Source organism: Cyprinodon tularosa, unplaced genomic scaffold (genome assembly GCF_016077235.1).
Source record: "Cyprinodon tularosa strain WSP-4 unplaced genomic scaffold, ASM1607723v1 ctg514, whole genome shotgun sequence".
Taxonomy (NCBI): domain Eukaryota; kingdom Metazoa; phylum Chordata; class Actinopteri; order Cyprinodontiformes; family Cyprinodontidae; genus Cyprinodon; species Cyprinodon tularosa.
Window position 1 is genome coordinate 366,283 of NW_024039246.1, and position 17,986 is coordinate 384,268.

Sequence of the window (17,986 nt, forward strand, 5' to 3'; positions counted from 1 at the left end):
GGCCCGGCCGGGTCCCGCGAGGAAGAACCCGACCACCAGGCGCTCGCCGACGAACCCCCACCCCAGGCCTGGCTCCAGGGTGGGGTCGCGGCTCCCCCGTACCGGGCGACGTCACGTGCCTTGTTTTAGTCCTCGTCATAAGGGTTTTTGAACCGCTCTTCGTCTGACCTGTCACCCAGAGCCTGTTTGCCTTATCTCAGAATTCTGACTGAATTCTGATAGCTAACAAACATGTTAGTATCAAGCTGTAGCCATGTCTGTTTTAGAGACGAATCTAGCTCTCCTGTTTTAATCACCTTCTGCTCTTCCATTCATGAAATAGCATCACCAGGGACCCCTCGGGTACGTAAAAAGTTGGCTAATTGCATAATTTTTCACCAATGTGTTACTGGCCCTCCCAAACAACTCACATCTTTGTCAGTGAAGCAGAGTGTCCTTCATGGTGCCCATCTACATTAAGATCCACAAATCTGAGATTAAATTCAGAATTCTGAGAAAAAAGTCAGAATTCTGAGATTAAAGTCAGAATTCTAAGAAACAAAGTCAGAATTTTGAGAAAAAAAGTCAGAATTCTTAGATTAAACTCTTCATTCTGAGATTAAAGTCATAATTCTAAGAAAAAAGTCAGAATTCTGGAATTAAAGTCAGAATTCTAAGAAAAAAGTCAGAATTCTGAGATTAAAGTCAGAATTCTAAGAAACAAAGTTTGAATTTTGAAAAAAAAAGTCAGAATTCTGAGACTAAACTCTTCATTCTGAGATTAAAGTCATAATTCTAAGATTAAAGTCATAATTCTGAGATTAAACTCTTCATTCTGAGATTAAAGTCATAATTCTAAGAAAAAAGTCAGAATTCTGAGATTAAAGTCAGAATTCTAAGAAACAAAGTCTGAATTTTGAGAAAAAAAGTCAGAATTCTGAGATTAAACTCTTCATTCTGAGAAAAAAGTCAGAATTCTGAGATTAAAGTCAGAATTCTAAGAAACAAAGTCAGAATTTTGAGAAAAAACGTCAGAATTCTTAGATTAAACTCTTCATTCTGAGATTAAAGTCATAATTCTAAGAAAAAAGTCAGAATTCTGGAATTAAAGTCAGAATTCTAAGAAAAAAGTCAGAATTCTGAGATTAAAGTCAGAATTCTAAGAAACAAAGTTTGAATTTTGAAAAAAAAGTCAGAATTCTGAGACTAAACTCTTCATTCTGAGATTAAAGTCATAATTCTAAGATTAAAGTCATAATTCTGAGATTAAACTCTTCATTCTGAGATTAAAGTCATAATTCTAAGAAAAAAGTCAGAATTCTGAGATTAAAGTCAGAATTCTAAGAAACAAAGTCTGAATTTTGAGAAAAAAAAGTCAGAATTCTGAGATTAAACTCTTCATTCTGAGATTAAAGTCAGAATTCTTAGATTAAAGTCAGAATTCTAAGAAAAAAATCAGAATTGTGAGATTAAAGTTAGAATTCTAAGAAAAAGTCAGAAATCTGAGAAAAAAGTCAGAATGTTGACTTTTTTCCGCATATTAAACTAAAATAATATTTAAAAATCAGTTCACTTTCATTTTCTCCCAGTGGCCCTAATCCTCTTCCGTATAAAACGCATGCTCACGCCGCGTGAAAGTATAGCTAGCCCAAGAACCTGTATCTTGCAGTATTCCCATATTTTAAGTGGGTCCGTGAACGCAGCGCTTCCCGTTGACCGAGCATCCCTTTCCGGTAGATGAGGTCAACTTTTCCCTAGATCCGCCATTTCAGTCCCGAAGGCGGTTGTCGCTCGTAAGTTTAGATCAGTTCTGCGTTACAGCAAGCAGTTAGCAGCGGTTCTGGTTGCTTTCGCGGCTTTTTAAAACGAAACAGAACTTCGCTGTTCGAAATCTCCAAGTCGTGATTTTTTGTTGCGTTTGTTTCCCCGCCGCGGTGTTGGGAAACCGAAGTTTTTGTATGAGTTGTGAGAGAAGGCGGGCCTGGCCTGAAGCCTCGGACCGGACTCCGCTGCCATGGCCGGTCATTTTGATACTGAGGATCGTGCTAGTTGGTACTGGGGCCGCCTGAGCCGCCAAGAAGCGGTCTCCCTGCTACAGGGACAGAGACACGGAGTCTTCCTGGTTCGGGACTCGATCACCATTCCTGGAGACTATGTCCTCTCCGTTTCCGAGAACTCCAAAGTTTCTCACTACATTATCAACAACCTTAGTAACAACAGGCAGTCTGGCTCAGGTAAGGCTTATTATTCTTCATCCAGGTGTGTTTGAACAGTATTGGTTTAAAGTGAGAGCCCTGTTAGGGAGGGAGGGGTCCATAGAAACCTGAAGGTTGTGATGTCACTGCTGGGACATGACTGGACAGATTGGCGTTTCAGGAATGTCTCTGATCCATCCTCTTCATGCTGTTTTAGTTTCCTCCACCCAAAGCAAATCAGCTCTCTGAGGTTCAGGTATCACCTACAGTGGCGGTTCTAGACCAAATGTTACAGGGGCCAGAGGGGGCCCAGCGTGTTTTCTATGGGGGCACAGAAAACATGAAGCAAAAAAAAAAAAAAAAAACGGGAAAGGAATTTAAATATATTAAAGGTGCTGTAGGAGATATTGAAAAAATGGTTCCAGCAAGTTGTATTTTTGAACATACACAATCATGCCCCTCCCTTCAGACAACCCCCTCGAAACCACGCCTTCAAAACACATGAACGCCATCATGATGCAGTGATGCAGAGCGCTATGATCACTCCTCTGAAACAGTTTATTAACGCCTTAATTAACTTAAAACGCCAAAATCTGCTAGCCTGATAAACCAGACTAAACGTGAGATTAAATGTGTAATTTAGGCTACGTTCACACTGCAGCCTGAAGTGACCCAAATCTGATTTTTTTGGCCCATATGCAACCTGGATCTGATCTTTTCATCGCAGTTTGAACAACAGAGATCTGATTTTTCCCAATGCGACCCAGGCCACTTGGCTCTGTGGTCCTGAATCCGACACAAATCCGATCTTTTCAAATGCAACCTGTGTCTGAACGGCCAGGTCGTATTCATCCGACCTCAACGCCATTAGTAACCGACATAGGTGACCATTCTGCTTCTTGCTACACAGAAGCAGCAAGAAAAACAACAACCATGGCGGACGATGTGATGCAGAGCAATATTTATGTTTAACCATCTTGAAAGATTGAGGTTTTAAGGTTTCAAAAGATTGCTAGATGCGCTCCAGCACTACATCCATGTTTACTTCCGTAAACACTGAGCTTGTGACGCCGTTGCGTCCTCTTCTGCGCATGCGGGACGCTTAAGCTGTTTGAATGCAGTTTACACAGGAGATCACATACAAGTCGCATTTATTTGGAATTGTGAAAGGCAACGCAAAAAAAATTGGAATTGAGCATCATGTCCTGCGGTGTGAACGTAGCCTTAATCTGGCCCAGATGAATGAGACATCGGAAGATTGTCAATGAGAACAACCCGTTGTTTTTCAAACCATGTCTCTGCCTATTGGCCAACGCTCTGACCAATGAGCACAACTGACTGTGATGTAGTTAGCGCTAACACTACCCGATCCGTCCTGGACGCAGAATCCGTTCCGCGCATGCACAAACAGATACGACAGACTGTAATTATGGTACTAAAACTTATTATTTCTATCCTTAACTCACTAAAGAATACTAAAATACATCTGTAAAAAATGTTTGACCTTTGTGAGAAGATTTCTATGCTTTTTACATTTTCTTCGTTTAACTGCTTCTCTGACATCGTCAGACATTCTCAGAGCAATCCAGCGATACATGATTAAACCATGTTTTTCTGCATTTTAGTTGTTTCTTTCTGTAGATTACACACTATATTTCATAAGGTTAAAACGAAACGAAAACATTAAACTCCAAAAAACTAGATTTATGTTTAAATCCAAAGCCGAAAAAGTTAGCCACCGAAAGTAGCGTAGGATCCCATTTCCGGTGCAGATCGGGCAGAGACGAGTGACAAAAGAGAGGATTTTAAGGCATTTATTTTCTGAAGAAATACATTATTAACCTTTAACACATTCTATTTTAGTACGTTTACTATTTTTGGGGAGGGAAAACGTCATTTAGGTGTTTTTAACTAAATAAAACCGAGGATGACCCGGATGTATATCTGGAGGCGCAAATGAGTTGATGGTGCATTCGCAGAATGGATCGTGCTTCCGGGACGTATCGGGTAGTGACAAGCAGGTAGCTCCACCCAGCACGCATCAGACCCACTTTTTCCACCGCGTAGCCAGAGCAGCAAAGATGCTTCAGGCGCGAATTAGAACTAAACTTGTACATGCGTGAAAAATGAAGGAGCACGTGCGTTTTTGCTGCTCTTTCTGCTAGCAAAAAAAGCAACAAAAAAATTGTATCCATATAAATATCTAAAAGATCAAATAAAGATATTATTTGGAATACATTCATAATTTAGGAATTTTACATACTTTCAACTTAAAGGAATAGTACACCCAAAACATGATTAGCCTTCATTTTCTACTCGCCCCCATGCTGAACAACACTCTGGAGTACTTTTTTGATATCTCAAATGCATCTGGAGATCTGGGAGGCTTCTTGCTGTCTGCTGACATTCAAATAATGGAGGTCCATGGCGCCCGAGACAGAAAGGTCCATAAAAGTCCACAAAAAACGTGTCAATATTCCTCCATACTGCTCGTCCAATGTATTCCAAGTGTCCTGAGTGGGTAGCGTCCATAATTTACTCGAAACAAAGTCATTTAGAATGCTTTTAGAGCATAAACAGTAGTGTATAGGATTTCCTAAAAGCGCGTTCACGAGTCTACGGAAACCGCGGCAGACCAAACCAGATGAAAGTGCGCATTCAGCTCGGCAAAGAACTCATGCTCTTCCTCAACACTGAAGTCCTCAGACATTTTTCTTTCATTGTTTCTTTCTTTGCACAGGTAAACAGCACATTTCTTCTTCTAAGGTTGCATTATCGGCAGAGCAGACGCTGAATGCGCACTTTCATCTGGTTTGGTCTGCCGCGGTTTCCGTAGACTCGTGAACGCGCTTTTAGGAAATCCTATACACTACTGTTTATGCTCTAAAAACATTCTAAATGACTTCGTTTCGAGTAAATTATGGACGCTACTCACTCAGGACACTTGGAATACATTGGACGAGCAGTATGGAGGAATATTGACATGTTTTTTGTGGACTTTTATGGACCTTTCTGTCTCGGGCGCCATAGACCTCCATTATTTGAATGTCAGCAGACAGCAAGAAGCCTCCCAGATCTCCAGATGCATTTGAGATATCAAAAAAGTACTCCAGAGTGTTGTTCAGCATGGGGGTGAGTAGAAAATGAAGGCTAATCATGTTTTGGGTGTACTATTCCTTTAATTTCGGTAAAAATAACGGTTTGCCATAAAATCAGAATTAGAACTCAAGAAAAACTGATAAATTCAGCTGTAAAAATTAGTTTTTTTTTCTTTTTCATTTGTTTTGAAAAAAACATTTAACAGATAAAAACTAGGATCCTATCTCAAAACCACTGAAGCTCTCCCCTTTTTGTTTTTAATTAATTAGTAAAATAGATTTTTTTTCTTTTTTTTTTAAAGAAAAAAAATGAAATAGATCCAAAGGGTCTATCAGTAACTATTTCTAGTCCAGCACATATAATCATTAGAATTTCTTTTAATATTCTGTCTTCAGCACAGGGGCCATAACAGGGGGCCAGGACATGACCTACAGGGGCACTAGCCCCCGTTGGCCTCTGGCTAGAACCGCCCATGTATCACCAGATCCCTCTTTTCCTCCCCAAGCAGCCAGATCCAGCTAAAAGCGACTCCTTAGCAGCGGCTCTACTGGATCTCATTGTGCTTCTCTTCAGTTCTTATACCTCTATGTTGCACAAACCTACGGAAGCCTGGAGATGCACAAATACGTACAGATCCAATCAATCAATTACAATGTTCTTGCTGAGTTTACTTATTTGCAGTCCTTTATTTCTTTTGACTACCATACAGCATACACCTAATAAAAGAAAGATTAGAAAATTACATCAGAGCAATAAAAATACATTTGTATACCAAAATGTTTGCTTAAATGTATACTTGACAACAAATAATCAAGTTTATCCAACATGAATGAGTTTGTATCTAAAGGTAATAACATCTCAGTCAATAAAAAAGGTTGACTACATACCTAATACCTGCATACTGAAACATGTTGTTTCATTTTGTTCCAGGGATCTTTTCAGAATAACAAATATTTTAGAAATGCTTTCAAATGAGCCCTCTTTTTTTTTTTCTTTTTTCGTGAGACTGAACATGTAAGAACATGAAGATATTGTTGGGAATTGAACTGTCAGCAGAAGATTTTTTTAATTTGAAGTTAAAGGTATAGTGGAAGATGTTCTTTTTGCGGGTGGATCATCTCAATAAGTGGTCTTAATAATTGTCAATCATTCAGGTGATATGTTTACATAAGGCAATGCTACCGTACGTGCTCGACCCCATTTTCACTTACCGGTGGTGAGTCTGACATAGTGGAAAAATTGCAAATCTTCTTTTGGAAAGTTAGGTTGTATGAGCGATGCAAACAGCAACTTTTAAACAGAGCGTGCACGAGGAGAAACGGGCTTGTGCACGCTCTCACACGTGTTTAATAGGCGTTCCCTCTCGGGAGCTAATACAGGGATGTGCATTTTTTTAAATGGAGAGGGCGGGTTTTTTCAAAAAAATCACAAAAATCTTCCACTATACCTTTAAAAAAAACCTGACCTACTTTTCTTGCAACTATTTAACTTACCCCTACTGTAGGTAGGGGTAAGTATTGGCAGAGGTGTTGCGATACAATACGTGTCCCGATAATTGGGTCACAATATGATATTGTAATGTTACTATATATTGTGATATTTTTTCCCCAACTATCAAATCAAATGTACCGAAAGAGTGGGGGTGCAGAGGTAGATCATTTTCCCTAATTCTTTATTAGGGGTGGAACGGTTTATAAAAACTGTCCGAATCGTTCGGTTCGACTGTCTCGGTTCGGTTCGCGTGTGTTGCGTTCGGTTCATGCGCTGCTCCTTTTTCTCATGGGCGAAGCGTTTACACTCCAGAGCAGAGGGTGGCAGTACTGCGACCAAAGCCAACCACCAGTAGTAAACAAGAAGAAGAAGCGAAGCAGCGTAGCCGGGTGTAGCAGAGAAAAATCAGTTGTTGTGGAGAATTGTGTGGGTATGGTGAAGTGACCTACGATGACGGCGGAAAGAAAGTTGTGGATAAAAGTGCAACAGTGTGCAAGCATTGTGCAACACGTTTGGTTTATGCTAACAGCAACATGACCAACATGTCAGGCTAATAATCAACATATACCGAACTGAACCGAAAACCGTGAACCGAACCGAACCGTGGATTTTGTGAACCGTTCCACCCCTATTCTTTATAGGTAAAAATGTTTTTTTTTTTTAAATCAGTTCTAGGAACTGAAAGATATATCGGGCACCCGAAAGTCACAATATATCTCCATATAGATATCCCCCCCCCCCACACACACACACACCCCTATATGTCAGCCCAGCTGCCTTCCTAAGGCGAGGCTAGACGCTTCCTAATCCATCTAAAAGTGTTTGTTGGTAGATGTTGCTTCAGCCGATCGGAGCAGATTTAGTTGCCTCGCTGGCATTGGCAGCACCGGCTAGCTGCTCATGATCTTATAGCTGAAAATTAGAATGTGTAAAGGTTAAAACTTTGCCTTTTGACTCAGAACTGTTGGCTGTGCTGAAGTGACAGTAAAGAAGAAGGAGGAGTGGCTTCTTCCTGGTTTTCTATCAATGGATTTAAAGTTTCCCTTTTTCTCTCTTCCTCTCAGGTTTGGCGGCTTCTCGGTTTCAGATCGGGGACCAGGAGTTTGAGGCGCTTCCAGCTTTGTTAGAGTTCTATAAGATCCACTATCTGGACACCACTACGCTCATAGAGCCTGTTAGTAAGTCCAAGAGCGGTGCGTCCAATGCCTCCCCCTCTCCTGGCGTCCCCCAACAGCCAAAAGAGACGGAGTTTGTCCGCGCGCTCTTTGACTTCCCCGGGAACGATGAGGAAGACCTGCCCTTTCGAGCGGGAGACGTCCTGCGCGTGCTGGAGAAGCCAGAGGATCAGTGGTGGAGCGCCGCCAACCAGGAGGGCCGAGTTGGGATGATCCCGGTTCCCTATGTGGAAAAGTACCGGCCCGCCTCGCCAACCTCAGCCTCGGGTCCGCCTGTTGTCGGAGGGGATTCAGCCGGTCCAGACGGGATGGGGAGCATGCAGGACAGCCCACTGGGGGACCCCGGTCCGTATGCTCAACCAGTGGTGAACTCCCAGCTCCCCAATCTGCAGCAGGGACCAGTTTACGCAAGGGCCATTCAGAAAAGGGTGCCCAACGCCTACGACAAGACGGCGCTGGCACTGGAGGTAAGAACTCCTCTCTTGCCCTCATGATCGCCTCAGTCTCCTACTGTCCTACAGTCATACATAATCACAAAGTTTCTCTTCACCAACTCTACACACGAGTCCGTTCACAGAGACGGTTCTGTTCAGAGGTTCCCTGAGACCCTTTAAAACGCTCTGACATTACGAGCACACTGGGGGACATTGGTTCATTCATCAATGTTGGATTGTTTCTTTACTCAACCCCCAATAAAGGAGGGCAGTTATCACTCTGGGACAGTTAGCCACCAGCTAGCACAACATAATGGCAGCTTATTGACTGCTTTTACAATAATAAGAAAGGAAAAACTGAAACAAAACAATTATTTTGACTGTTTATATCCCTGGAAAGGCCTCAGCAGGTCATTCTAGATGCACAGATCTACAATGGGGAGCCATAAAGATAAACAAATAGCCATGGAGGAGTAAAGCTCATTAATAATCATTTCTCAGGGTATGAAGTTGATTAAAGTCACAAATTGGTTATTGTGTAAGTTATTTCAAATTTGTGAGATTTTGATATTTAAATGGAGGATGTTCTTTTTCTGGGTGGATCACCAAAATAAGTGGTCCTCTTAATCATCAATCATTCTAGTGATATGTTTACGTAAGGCCGTCCTACGTGCTCGTCCTATTTTCACTTGGATAGTGGAAAAATTGCAAATCTTCTTCTGGAAAGTAAGCTTTATGAGGAATGCAAACAGCAATGTTTAAAAAGGGCGTGCATGAGGAGGCTTGTGCACGCTCTCACACGGGTTTAAAAGGGTTCCCTCTCAGGAGCGTGTACAGGGTTGTGCATGTGCTTTTTTTTTCTTAAGTGGAGAGGGCTGGTCTTTTAAAGAGTTAGCAAAAATCCTCCACTATACCTTTGAGCTGTATAGAGTTCAATGCTTTTTCTTTTATACATTTAATATGTATGTATAACGGTACAACGGGGTATTAGGGCCAGGCTAGAGATTTTCTTTTTCTATTTCGAGAATAACGTCATAATAAAGTTGTATTTTATGGCAACTCTTAGATGTGGGAATGTGGAGCATCATGTGAAGTTGTACTTTGGCTCTGGTTTCACAAATAAGGAAATCTTTAATCACAACATCAACTTGGCCAGTAAGTCAAAGTGGACTCAGGTTACTGTTTGGTGGAGCTGGTCGGCCTTCGAATGCTTGAAGCTTCCTCTCTGAAATGGGTTATGGTATGATGACTCAACTCTCGTAATATTACAACTAAAAAAGATATAGAAATCTCTAGCCTGGCCCTAATACTCTGCCCTTTTTCTTGTTTTTTTTTTCGGATTTTGGTTTCTCTCTAAATTGTTTTCTTTATTGAACTGAGAAAGAACCAGTCCCGACATAAACCCCTTTGTTTTTAAGATTTTAAATCCAGGGGGCCTTCTTCCTCTGTATCCATGGAAACTTGCAGGGTTGAGGGTACCTCTGAGATAAAACCCTCTAGTTCAGTTTGAACAACAGCTTAAAGCTCGCTTCCTTCTTATAGCTCCTTAAGGGGAATAATGGCCTAGTGATTAGAACAGTGTGCTTTTGCTCTGAGAAGGCTGCAAGTACCTGGTTGGAATCACACTGCCTCAACTCTGGGTTCCTGAGCAAAACCTTTAACCCCCGATTGCTCCCCAGGCGCTGCAACATGGCAGCCCATTGTTCCCCAAGGGAATGGGTGAAATGCAGAGGTACATTTCTCCAATGTGAGATCAATAAAGTTCAATTAATATTTAAATACATTTCAAAAGCTAAAGTGGGGATCTAATTATTATTCCTGTTAGCCTTGCGGTTAGCTTTAATTTTCCACATGCTTCTGTGGAAAACATGGAACTAGCTACTTTTTATCAGCTGCCCAAACAAACAATTATTTAAGATATCAATAAAGGTTTGTACCGTAATTTTCGGACTATAAGCCGCGATTTTTTCCCATTTTTCAACCGTTTTTCGACATTGCGGCTTATATAATACGGCTTATCTATGGACTTTTACAGCTAACGGCCACTAGGGTAATACGGTACCTATCCACCATGTTGACGTCACATTTGCTTCAATACACAAGTAGCTGCGCGCGCGGGAATGCGGGCGTCCTCCGGAAGCAGACTCCGAGAAAGACGGACATTGCGAGCCCAAGACAGTTTGTGTGACACCCTCAATATGGAAAACAAAGGTTGAAATGCTTATGATGCAGCTTTTAAGTTAAAGGCAGCCAATTTGGCAGTAAACGAAGGAAATACAACCGCTGCACGTAACCTCGGAATCAACGAGTCAATGGTGAGACGTTGGAGACGCCAGCAGGAAGAATTGTCTCAATTCAATTGTGTTGAAATGTTAATAAATAGGAGCTTCCCCAAACAATTGCATCTTTCCCGACAATCCTCTCTGTGCACGAAGCATATGGTAATTAAACATATAAAACCTGCGGCTTATAGTCCGGTGTGGCTTATAGTCCGAAAATTACGGTAATTATAAATTGTAGATTACATAAAGGGCCCATCTAATACCTGCAGGCTGTACAGAAACTCATACATGGAGCTCTGCAGAGGAAAGTAACTGGTTTTTTTTCTTTTTTTCACCAACAGGTGGGAGACATGGTGAAAGTGACCAAGATCAATATGAACGGCCAGTGGGAGGGCGAATGCAAGGGGAAACAAGGCCACTTCCCCTTCACCCACGTCAGCCTGCTGGAGCAGCAACACCCCGACGACGAGAGCTGAGGAGAACCGAGCCGGCCGGCCGGCGCCTCCAGTCCCCCTCAACCGTTCCGTCGCGCTCGGAAAGGAGGAGGCTCACCCTATCCGAGCCGACCTGGACCAGGATCTGCTGGGTCTGCCAGCAGGAGACGTGTTGGATGGATCTGCTGCGGCCATTTTGATGGACAATTTAAACCGAGGTCAGACTGGTTTTGGCAGGTCGGTATTAGCCTTTTTTCTAAGCCAGTTAAACCTGCTGGTGTGTCGGAAGCAAGGTAAAAACCTGTTTCAGATTAAATGGATTTGAATTGATGGTGGGTTTTATACGTTAATTTGATATTTATTGCCATGATGCAGATAATTCCTGGGCTCCCAGGATGCCTGATTTTAAACGTCTGGTTGATCAAAACATTGTCCTGTAGCTTAAGAACACTTCATGTCTTCTTTTTCATGGTCAGTCTTTGTAAAATCGTATCATTACCATAAGTGGTATTTTTATATTAGATTTTTTATACTCTGATTCGTTTTTTGTTGTTGTTTTTTTTACTTTGATCAAACATCTGGAAAGGAGCATCCAGCATTTCGATTTTATTTGTGTTTCTTTTAAAGGAAAAGTCCGGTCAGCAAGCAATAATCAATGGATCATATCTATTCCTATAACTGATACGTTCACAGTGATTTAATGAATTTAGTGTTAATCAGTAAAAAAAAAAAAGAATTTTTGGAATCACTTTTTGTCCAAATATAGTAACCCCTCCCTCCTGCCATCTTCCAGCAGTGACGTCACGGTGCGGTAAGCCTAGCGCCATTCTCCCCGCTTTACAAGCAAAATCAATGGGAACTACTAGACACATCTGCAATCAACAAAAATTGTTGAAGATTTCCAGAGGACTTCACCATTAAAATTCACCAGAGCTATAGTGAAAGTGACAATGCCAGTGCATCGCAGGTGGATGCTGTAAAACATTGGGTAAAAGTGAAAAGAAATTTGTTATTTCACCTTTCTGATTCCTGATCCTCCACAGACAGGTTAATCGTTGGATTGCCAACGTGAAGAGGGAGGATTTGCCATCGAACTTCTGGCCAGATTAAAAACACGTAATATGTAGCCAACATTTGGAAGAAGAATGTTTTCAAGATGACTTGGATAATAGCGCGTTGTGACAAACACCAGATACAGCACTGGGACTTGCTCAACAGTCGATACCGCACCGTGACGTCACAAACCTGTAGGTGGCAGTAGTGTTCTTTGACAAACATGGATGCCTCCAGTAAAGAACATTCAAATGAAAATTTCTTAATTAAAAACACTTAAAGTATGTAATTATTTAACATTTAAAGTATTTTCAGAAGTTTGAATTCTGAATATGAGCGGACTTTTCTTTTAAGCTCATTTAGAACCACTTAGACACACAGGAGAACAAGGGCTCTGCTGACATGTTAGAACTTTACTGTAAGAAATTTTCTTTGTCTTACTTGTTTTTCCACATTTTTATGCTACTTTAAACCATGGATGGCAAAAAATAAATCTTCAATTCTTAATTGAATTTTAACCAAATAGGCCAAATAGGTGTTCTCCTAAACTTCTAAAGTAGTCCTGATCCACAAACGTTCCTACGGATTCCTTTGATAAAACGGGTTTACCAGGAAACTACAAACGCCAAACAGTTTAAAATACCAGATCTAAAGCAGATAGATCGTATCTGACAGCCTTGCTTTAAAAAAAAAAAAAATCAAATGCCTACACTAAAGTTTATCTTTAGCGATTAACAGTTATTGTCACACATTCCAGGTAGGCGATAAAAACTTCTACTGGCTTCACTTTGTATTAGTATACGTTCCCACTGCAGGCCTTGATGCTCAATTCCGATTTTTTTTTTTTTTGCGTTGCATCACATTTCCAAATATATGCGACTTGTATGTGATCTCTTGTGTGAACTGCAAGCGTTTCGCATGCACAGTATAGGACGCAATGACGTCACAGGCTAGCATGCTCTGCGTTTACGGAAGTAAACATGGATGGTAGTGCCGGAGAGCATCTAGCGATCTTCCCCAACCATAAAAACACAATCTTTTCAAGATGGTTAAACATCGTCCACAATGGTTGTTGTTTTTCTTGCCGCTTCTTCATAGCAAGACCCAGAATGGTGACCTTTGTCGGGGATTAATGGCGTTCAGGTCGGATGAATGCGACCTGGCCGTTTAGACATGGGTTGCATTTGAAAAGATCAGATTCATATCTGATTCGGGACCAGATAGCCAAGTGGCCTGGGTCGCATTGGAAAAAGTTTAATCTGTGTTGCTCAGACTGTCATGAAATGATCAGATCCAGGTCGCATATGGGCCAAAAAATCGGATTTGGGTAATTTCAGGCTGCAGTGTAAAAGTAGCCTTAGTCTTTTTCCTGCATCACAGAGCAGTTTGACAAAGCCATGATGGTAATTATTTTACATCCAAGTGTTATGCAGTTCTTCATATATATACACTCACACATCAATTTCAAACAGATGATATCGGTATCGGGGCCAAAAAATGGCATCAGAGCAACACTAATAAAAACCATTTCCCCTGTTTTTGTTAGATTTTTTTTAACCTATTTAAATCCAGAAGCTTGCTTTCAAACCTGAGTGCTTCCATTTTATCTGACGTTGGTGCAGATCATGAGGAAACGGTCCTTGCTGACACCAGAGGAGAGTAAACCATTCTACTCTTGCCTTTCTATACCAGCATTTTAAAAAGCATCCACCACCATTAAACAATTTTGTTTTCAAATCAAAATAAAACTTGAATAACTTGAGCTTTTTTTGCTGTATATTTGTCCTATTGATGTTAAATAATAGTATTATCACTAACCAGAATGATTAAAACAAACTGCTCCTTAAATGTTGGTATTATAATAATTTCTTTCTGGGGTTTCAAACCATATGAGGTCTCTGCTTTCTTTTTTACTTTCACTTTGTTGTTTTTGAGCAGTGGAACAAATAATTTTGTGACTTGAAAAGCTTTTGTAACTAAGATTCATGTTTTACAGGGGAAAGAAAAGAAAGAAATCTCTTTTTTTTTTTGTAGAGTTGTAGTCTCTGAAGTCCTTTCTGTGTCTTTGTGTCGCTGATTGACCCACAGACCTTCTGAAATCCTGGTGGTGGATCTGTCCTGCAGTTGAAACCATAGGCACATGTGGGGGATTTCTTTGCCTTAAAAATATCCCAGAAGTTTCGCTGTCAATATTATTCCTGACTTCTTACATTTATATGAACAAATTTAACCTTTTTATTGTATTTTAGGGGGGGGAAACATATTTTAACACTGTATTGATCACCCTGTCTAAGTTTACATTTATCATGAAAGAGTTTTTTTTTTCTTTTCCAGTTTCTATTGTAATTAAATCTTGGAGTAAAATGTAAGGAAGCTATTTTTGTACACTACAAAGATGCCATGTTTTGTAACAATTAAATGCTCATTAAGGACTTTGAGCTACAGGCAGTCTGGACTACACTGCATATACTGCATTAATAAATAAATGTATGCAATATTTCTGACTCCTTTCTCTGGTCTGTGGAGCACAGGAGTCTGGGTTTCCTTTAAGCATCTTCATAATTCTGGAACAAGAAAAAAAGACTATTACCTTTACTCTTACAAAACCTTTCTGCACTGGAAAAACTATCTAGAAGTAAGTAAAAAATTCTTACATTAAGTGTATTTATCCTTAATTTGAGTAGGTAAATTAGATAGTTTGCCAATACGATGAGTATTTTTACTTATAAATAATAATATATTATTATTTTAAATGTAAATTATCTTGTTCCTTTGGCAAAATGTCTTTTTTTACCTCCTCAATCCAAGAACAAATGCACTTATTGTAGGAAAATTTTTTTTTTTTTTATTCTTTTATTTTATATACTCTAGTAATCCCAGAGGGAAATTACTTCTCTGCATTTAACCCATCCCCTTGGGGAGCAGTGAGCTGCCATTGTGCGGCGGTTAAGGGTCTTGCTCAGGGACCCAGAGTGGCAGTCTGTGGGAGTCTGGGGGATCGAACTCACAATCTCAGGATTCAAAGCCCTATGCCCTAACCTACGGAAGAGGATTAGGGACACTGGAAAAAAAAAAAAAAAAAGTGAACTGATTTTTACATTTTATTTCAGTTTAGTATGGGGAAAAAAAAGTCAGAATTCTGACTTTAATCTAAGAATTCTGCCTTTTTTCTGAGAATTCTGCCTTTTTTTCTCAGAATTCTGACTTTCATCTCAGAATTGTGGATCTATGTAGATGGGCACCATGAAGGAAGAGTGTCAGTGAGCACTCGGCTTCACTGACAATGATGTGAGTTGTTTAAGAGGGCCAGTGACACATTGGTGGAAAATGATGGAATTAGGCAACTTTTTACGTGCCCGAGGGGTCCCCTCCTTAATGGAGGAGCAGAAGGTCATTAAACCAAGAGAGCTAGTCTCTAAAACAGACATGGCTATGGCTTGATGCTAACATGTTTGTTATCTGTCAGAATTCTGAGATTAAAGTCAGAATTCTGACTTTTTTCCCCATGTTAAACTGAAATAAAATTTAAAAATCTGTTAACTTTTTTTTTTTTCCAGTGGCCCTAATCGTCTTTCGTACTAACCACTAGGCCGCCAATCCCAAAAATGACTCCTCTAGAATTCGATTTTGTTCCAGTGTTCCACTTTCTCTCAGATTCTCTGTCCTTTTTTCCTTTATTTTCCACTAGCCTCGCCTTGGAAGGTCTTTCAATTATTTTTTTCTTTTAATGTCTTACCTCTGCCTCCTGTCTTTCCTTCATCTGGACTCAAATCCTACCTTCATTCCTCTTTCCTTTCCTTTGTTCTTTCCTTGTGTCCTTTGTTACTTCCATATTTTCCTTCCTTGCTACTGTGGGAGTGGTGGCCCAGTGGTTCGGGAATAGACCTTGGAATCCTGAGGTTGTGAGTTTGAGCCCCACTCCCACAGTCTGCCAATCTTGGGCTCTGAGCAAGTTCCCTAACCCCACGCTGCTCCCAGAGTGCTGCACAATGGCAGCCCACTGCTCCCCATGGGGATGGGTTAAATGCAGAGGTACATTGCTCCAATGTGAGATCAATAAAATTCAAGTTCAATTATTAACCCAACCTCAAGGAAAATGACTAGTATTGGTAAATTGTGTTTTATACGTTGTTTCTAGTTGAATCTCCTTGTTAAGCTCCCTCAAGTCGATTCAGTTTATTTGGGAAGCATCTCTCCTACAGAGGTTTAATTAATTTGGGATAAATGTCCTCTTCATACAGCTGGGACATTTTACCCCAGTCTAAAGACTTGAAACAACCTTCTATATTTCCCATGACAATCTCCTCAGTGATCCAGTTTTCTCCACTGAAGATGAGCAGAGACAACAATTAGGATTTGATTTTTTTAAGAGTCTGAAGATTTTTAATCTTGAAATCTGCAACCGAAAACATCAGAGATGTATCATGAAGAAAGTTACATGCAGCGCTGCCATCAGCTGATCTTGAAATGCATAGGTTAGGATTGAAAACTATGGTAAACTTTCTAGGTAAATAATAATATGCATGAGATCTTGCTGCAAATGGTTTTAAATCTGAGATATTTTACCGCATGTGACGATTTCAACCAACCCTTTTCTTTTGCTCTGATGTTTAAAAAGCCTGAGAGTGGGGTGTAGCAGGGGATTTGATCCAGTGAAATGCTGAATTTTGCTGCTCCTTAGTGCTTGAAGGTAATCCACAATGCATAAAATGTATATCTAAGTCAATGTATCTTAAAATAAGAATTAAGCAGGTAAGTGAGACACTTTGCAAATGGAACAACACAATTTACATTTAAAATAAGGAAACACAGCTGCATGGTCTTATTTCAAGTGCATATTATCTTATTTGAAGGGTAAAATGCTTATTCCATTGGTAGATAATCTGAAATTAAGGGTAAATAATAGTGGTGCACTGATGCCAATACCAGTATCGGGCGGGACCCGATCCAGCTCCAAAATGGTGGTATTGGTATCGGCCAGTACCAACAAAAAGGGCACGGATGTCATTTTGAGAGCCAAAAGATTAATAGTCAACTATTGTCACGCATTCCAGGTAGGCAATAAAAAGTTCTACTGGATTCACTTTGTTTTAGTCTTTTTCCTGCTTCACAAAGGTAGACAACAACTTGACAAAGCCATGATGGCAATTATTTTACATCCAAGTAGTATACAGTTCTTCATATAATAGGGTGACCAGACGTCCTCTTTTTCCCGGACATGTCCTACTTTTCATACCTAAAAAAATGTCTGGTGGGAATTTCAAACCATCCGGGATTTTGGTCGACTACAGTGCAGCAGAACCGAGCCGTCAGCACCGCGGTGAAGTTGGTTTGAAGTTGGGTATTTGATATTCAAGCTCCGCAGAGTCAGCGGGATCTAGCAAACGGTTGATCCGACTGAGGGACTCCGATGTCGGCAAGCGTCTCTCAGCAGCTCCCACATGCAGGGAGCATCTGTTAGGGACCGTCAACAAATCTTTGAACCAAGCACCCTTGAGAAACAAAGATCAATAAATTCTGTATCTTATGACCAGCTAAGACGAAACTAATATAAAATAATGCCAAAAGATAACATATAAAAGGCACAATCGCTGTTATGCAATTTGAAGCTATTTTTAATTTTTAAGATATTTTTAAAAACATAAGTTTGGACTTTTCTTCAAGCCCTTTGATCATTTTTAAAGATTTTTGTAATAAAAAAAAATGTGATATTTCTTCAATAGCTTCCAGGTCATGTGACCGACTGACTCAAAATTCTTTGTGAAATTGTTTTACTACATTAGCCTAATGAGGGACACTCATTTTTATTCCATTTTAGTCCTTTGTCACCGGGTCGTGTTCAGT

The 17,986-nt window shown here is 40.4% G+C and overlaps 1 protein-coding gene across 1 annotated transcript; it reads left to right on the top strand.

The window, feature by feature from the left end:
• The first annotated feature begins 1,683 nt into the window (after nt 1-1,683).
• On the top strand, nt 1,684-11,902 carry LOC119795566 (adapter molecule crk-like). Its single transcript, XM_038303632.1, has 3 exons — nt 1,684-2,213; nt 7,829-8,406; nt 10,997-11,902. Exons 1-3 carry the CDS (start codon nt 1,994-1,996, stop codon nt 11,129-11,131), a joined length of 933 nt encoding a protein of 310 aa, XP_038159560.1. The 5' UTR covers nt 1,684-1,993; the 3' UTR covers nt 11,132-11,902.
• Nucleotides 11,903-17,986: the final 6,084 nt, after the last annotated feature.

What these genes read in the sequence shown, in the direction of transcription:
- LOC119795566 (XM_038303632.1), top strand. Translation starts at nt 1,994, where the DNA reads ATGGCCGGTCATTTTGATACTGAGGATCGTGCTAGTTGGTACTGGGGC. An exon ending in CAACAGGCAGTCTGGCTCAG is followed by an intron (nt 2,214 to 7,828) that starts GTAAGGCTTATT and finishes TCTTCCTCTCAG; the next exon opens with GTTTGGCGGCTTCTCGGTTT. An exon ending in AGACGGCGCTGGCACTGGAG is followed by an intron (nt 8,407 to 10,996) that starts GTAAGAACTCCT and finishes TTTCACCAACAG; the next exon opens with GTGGGAGACATGGTGAAAGT.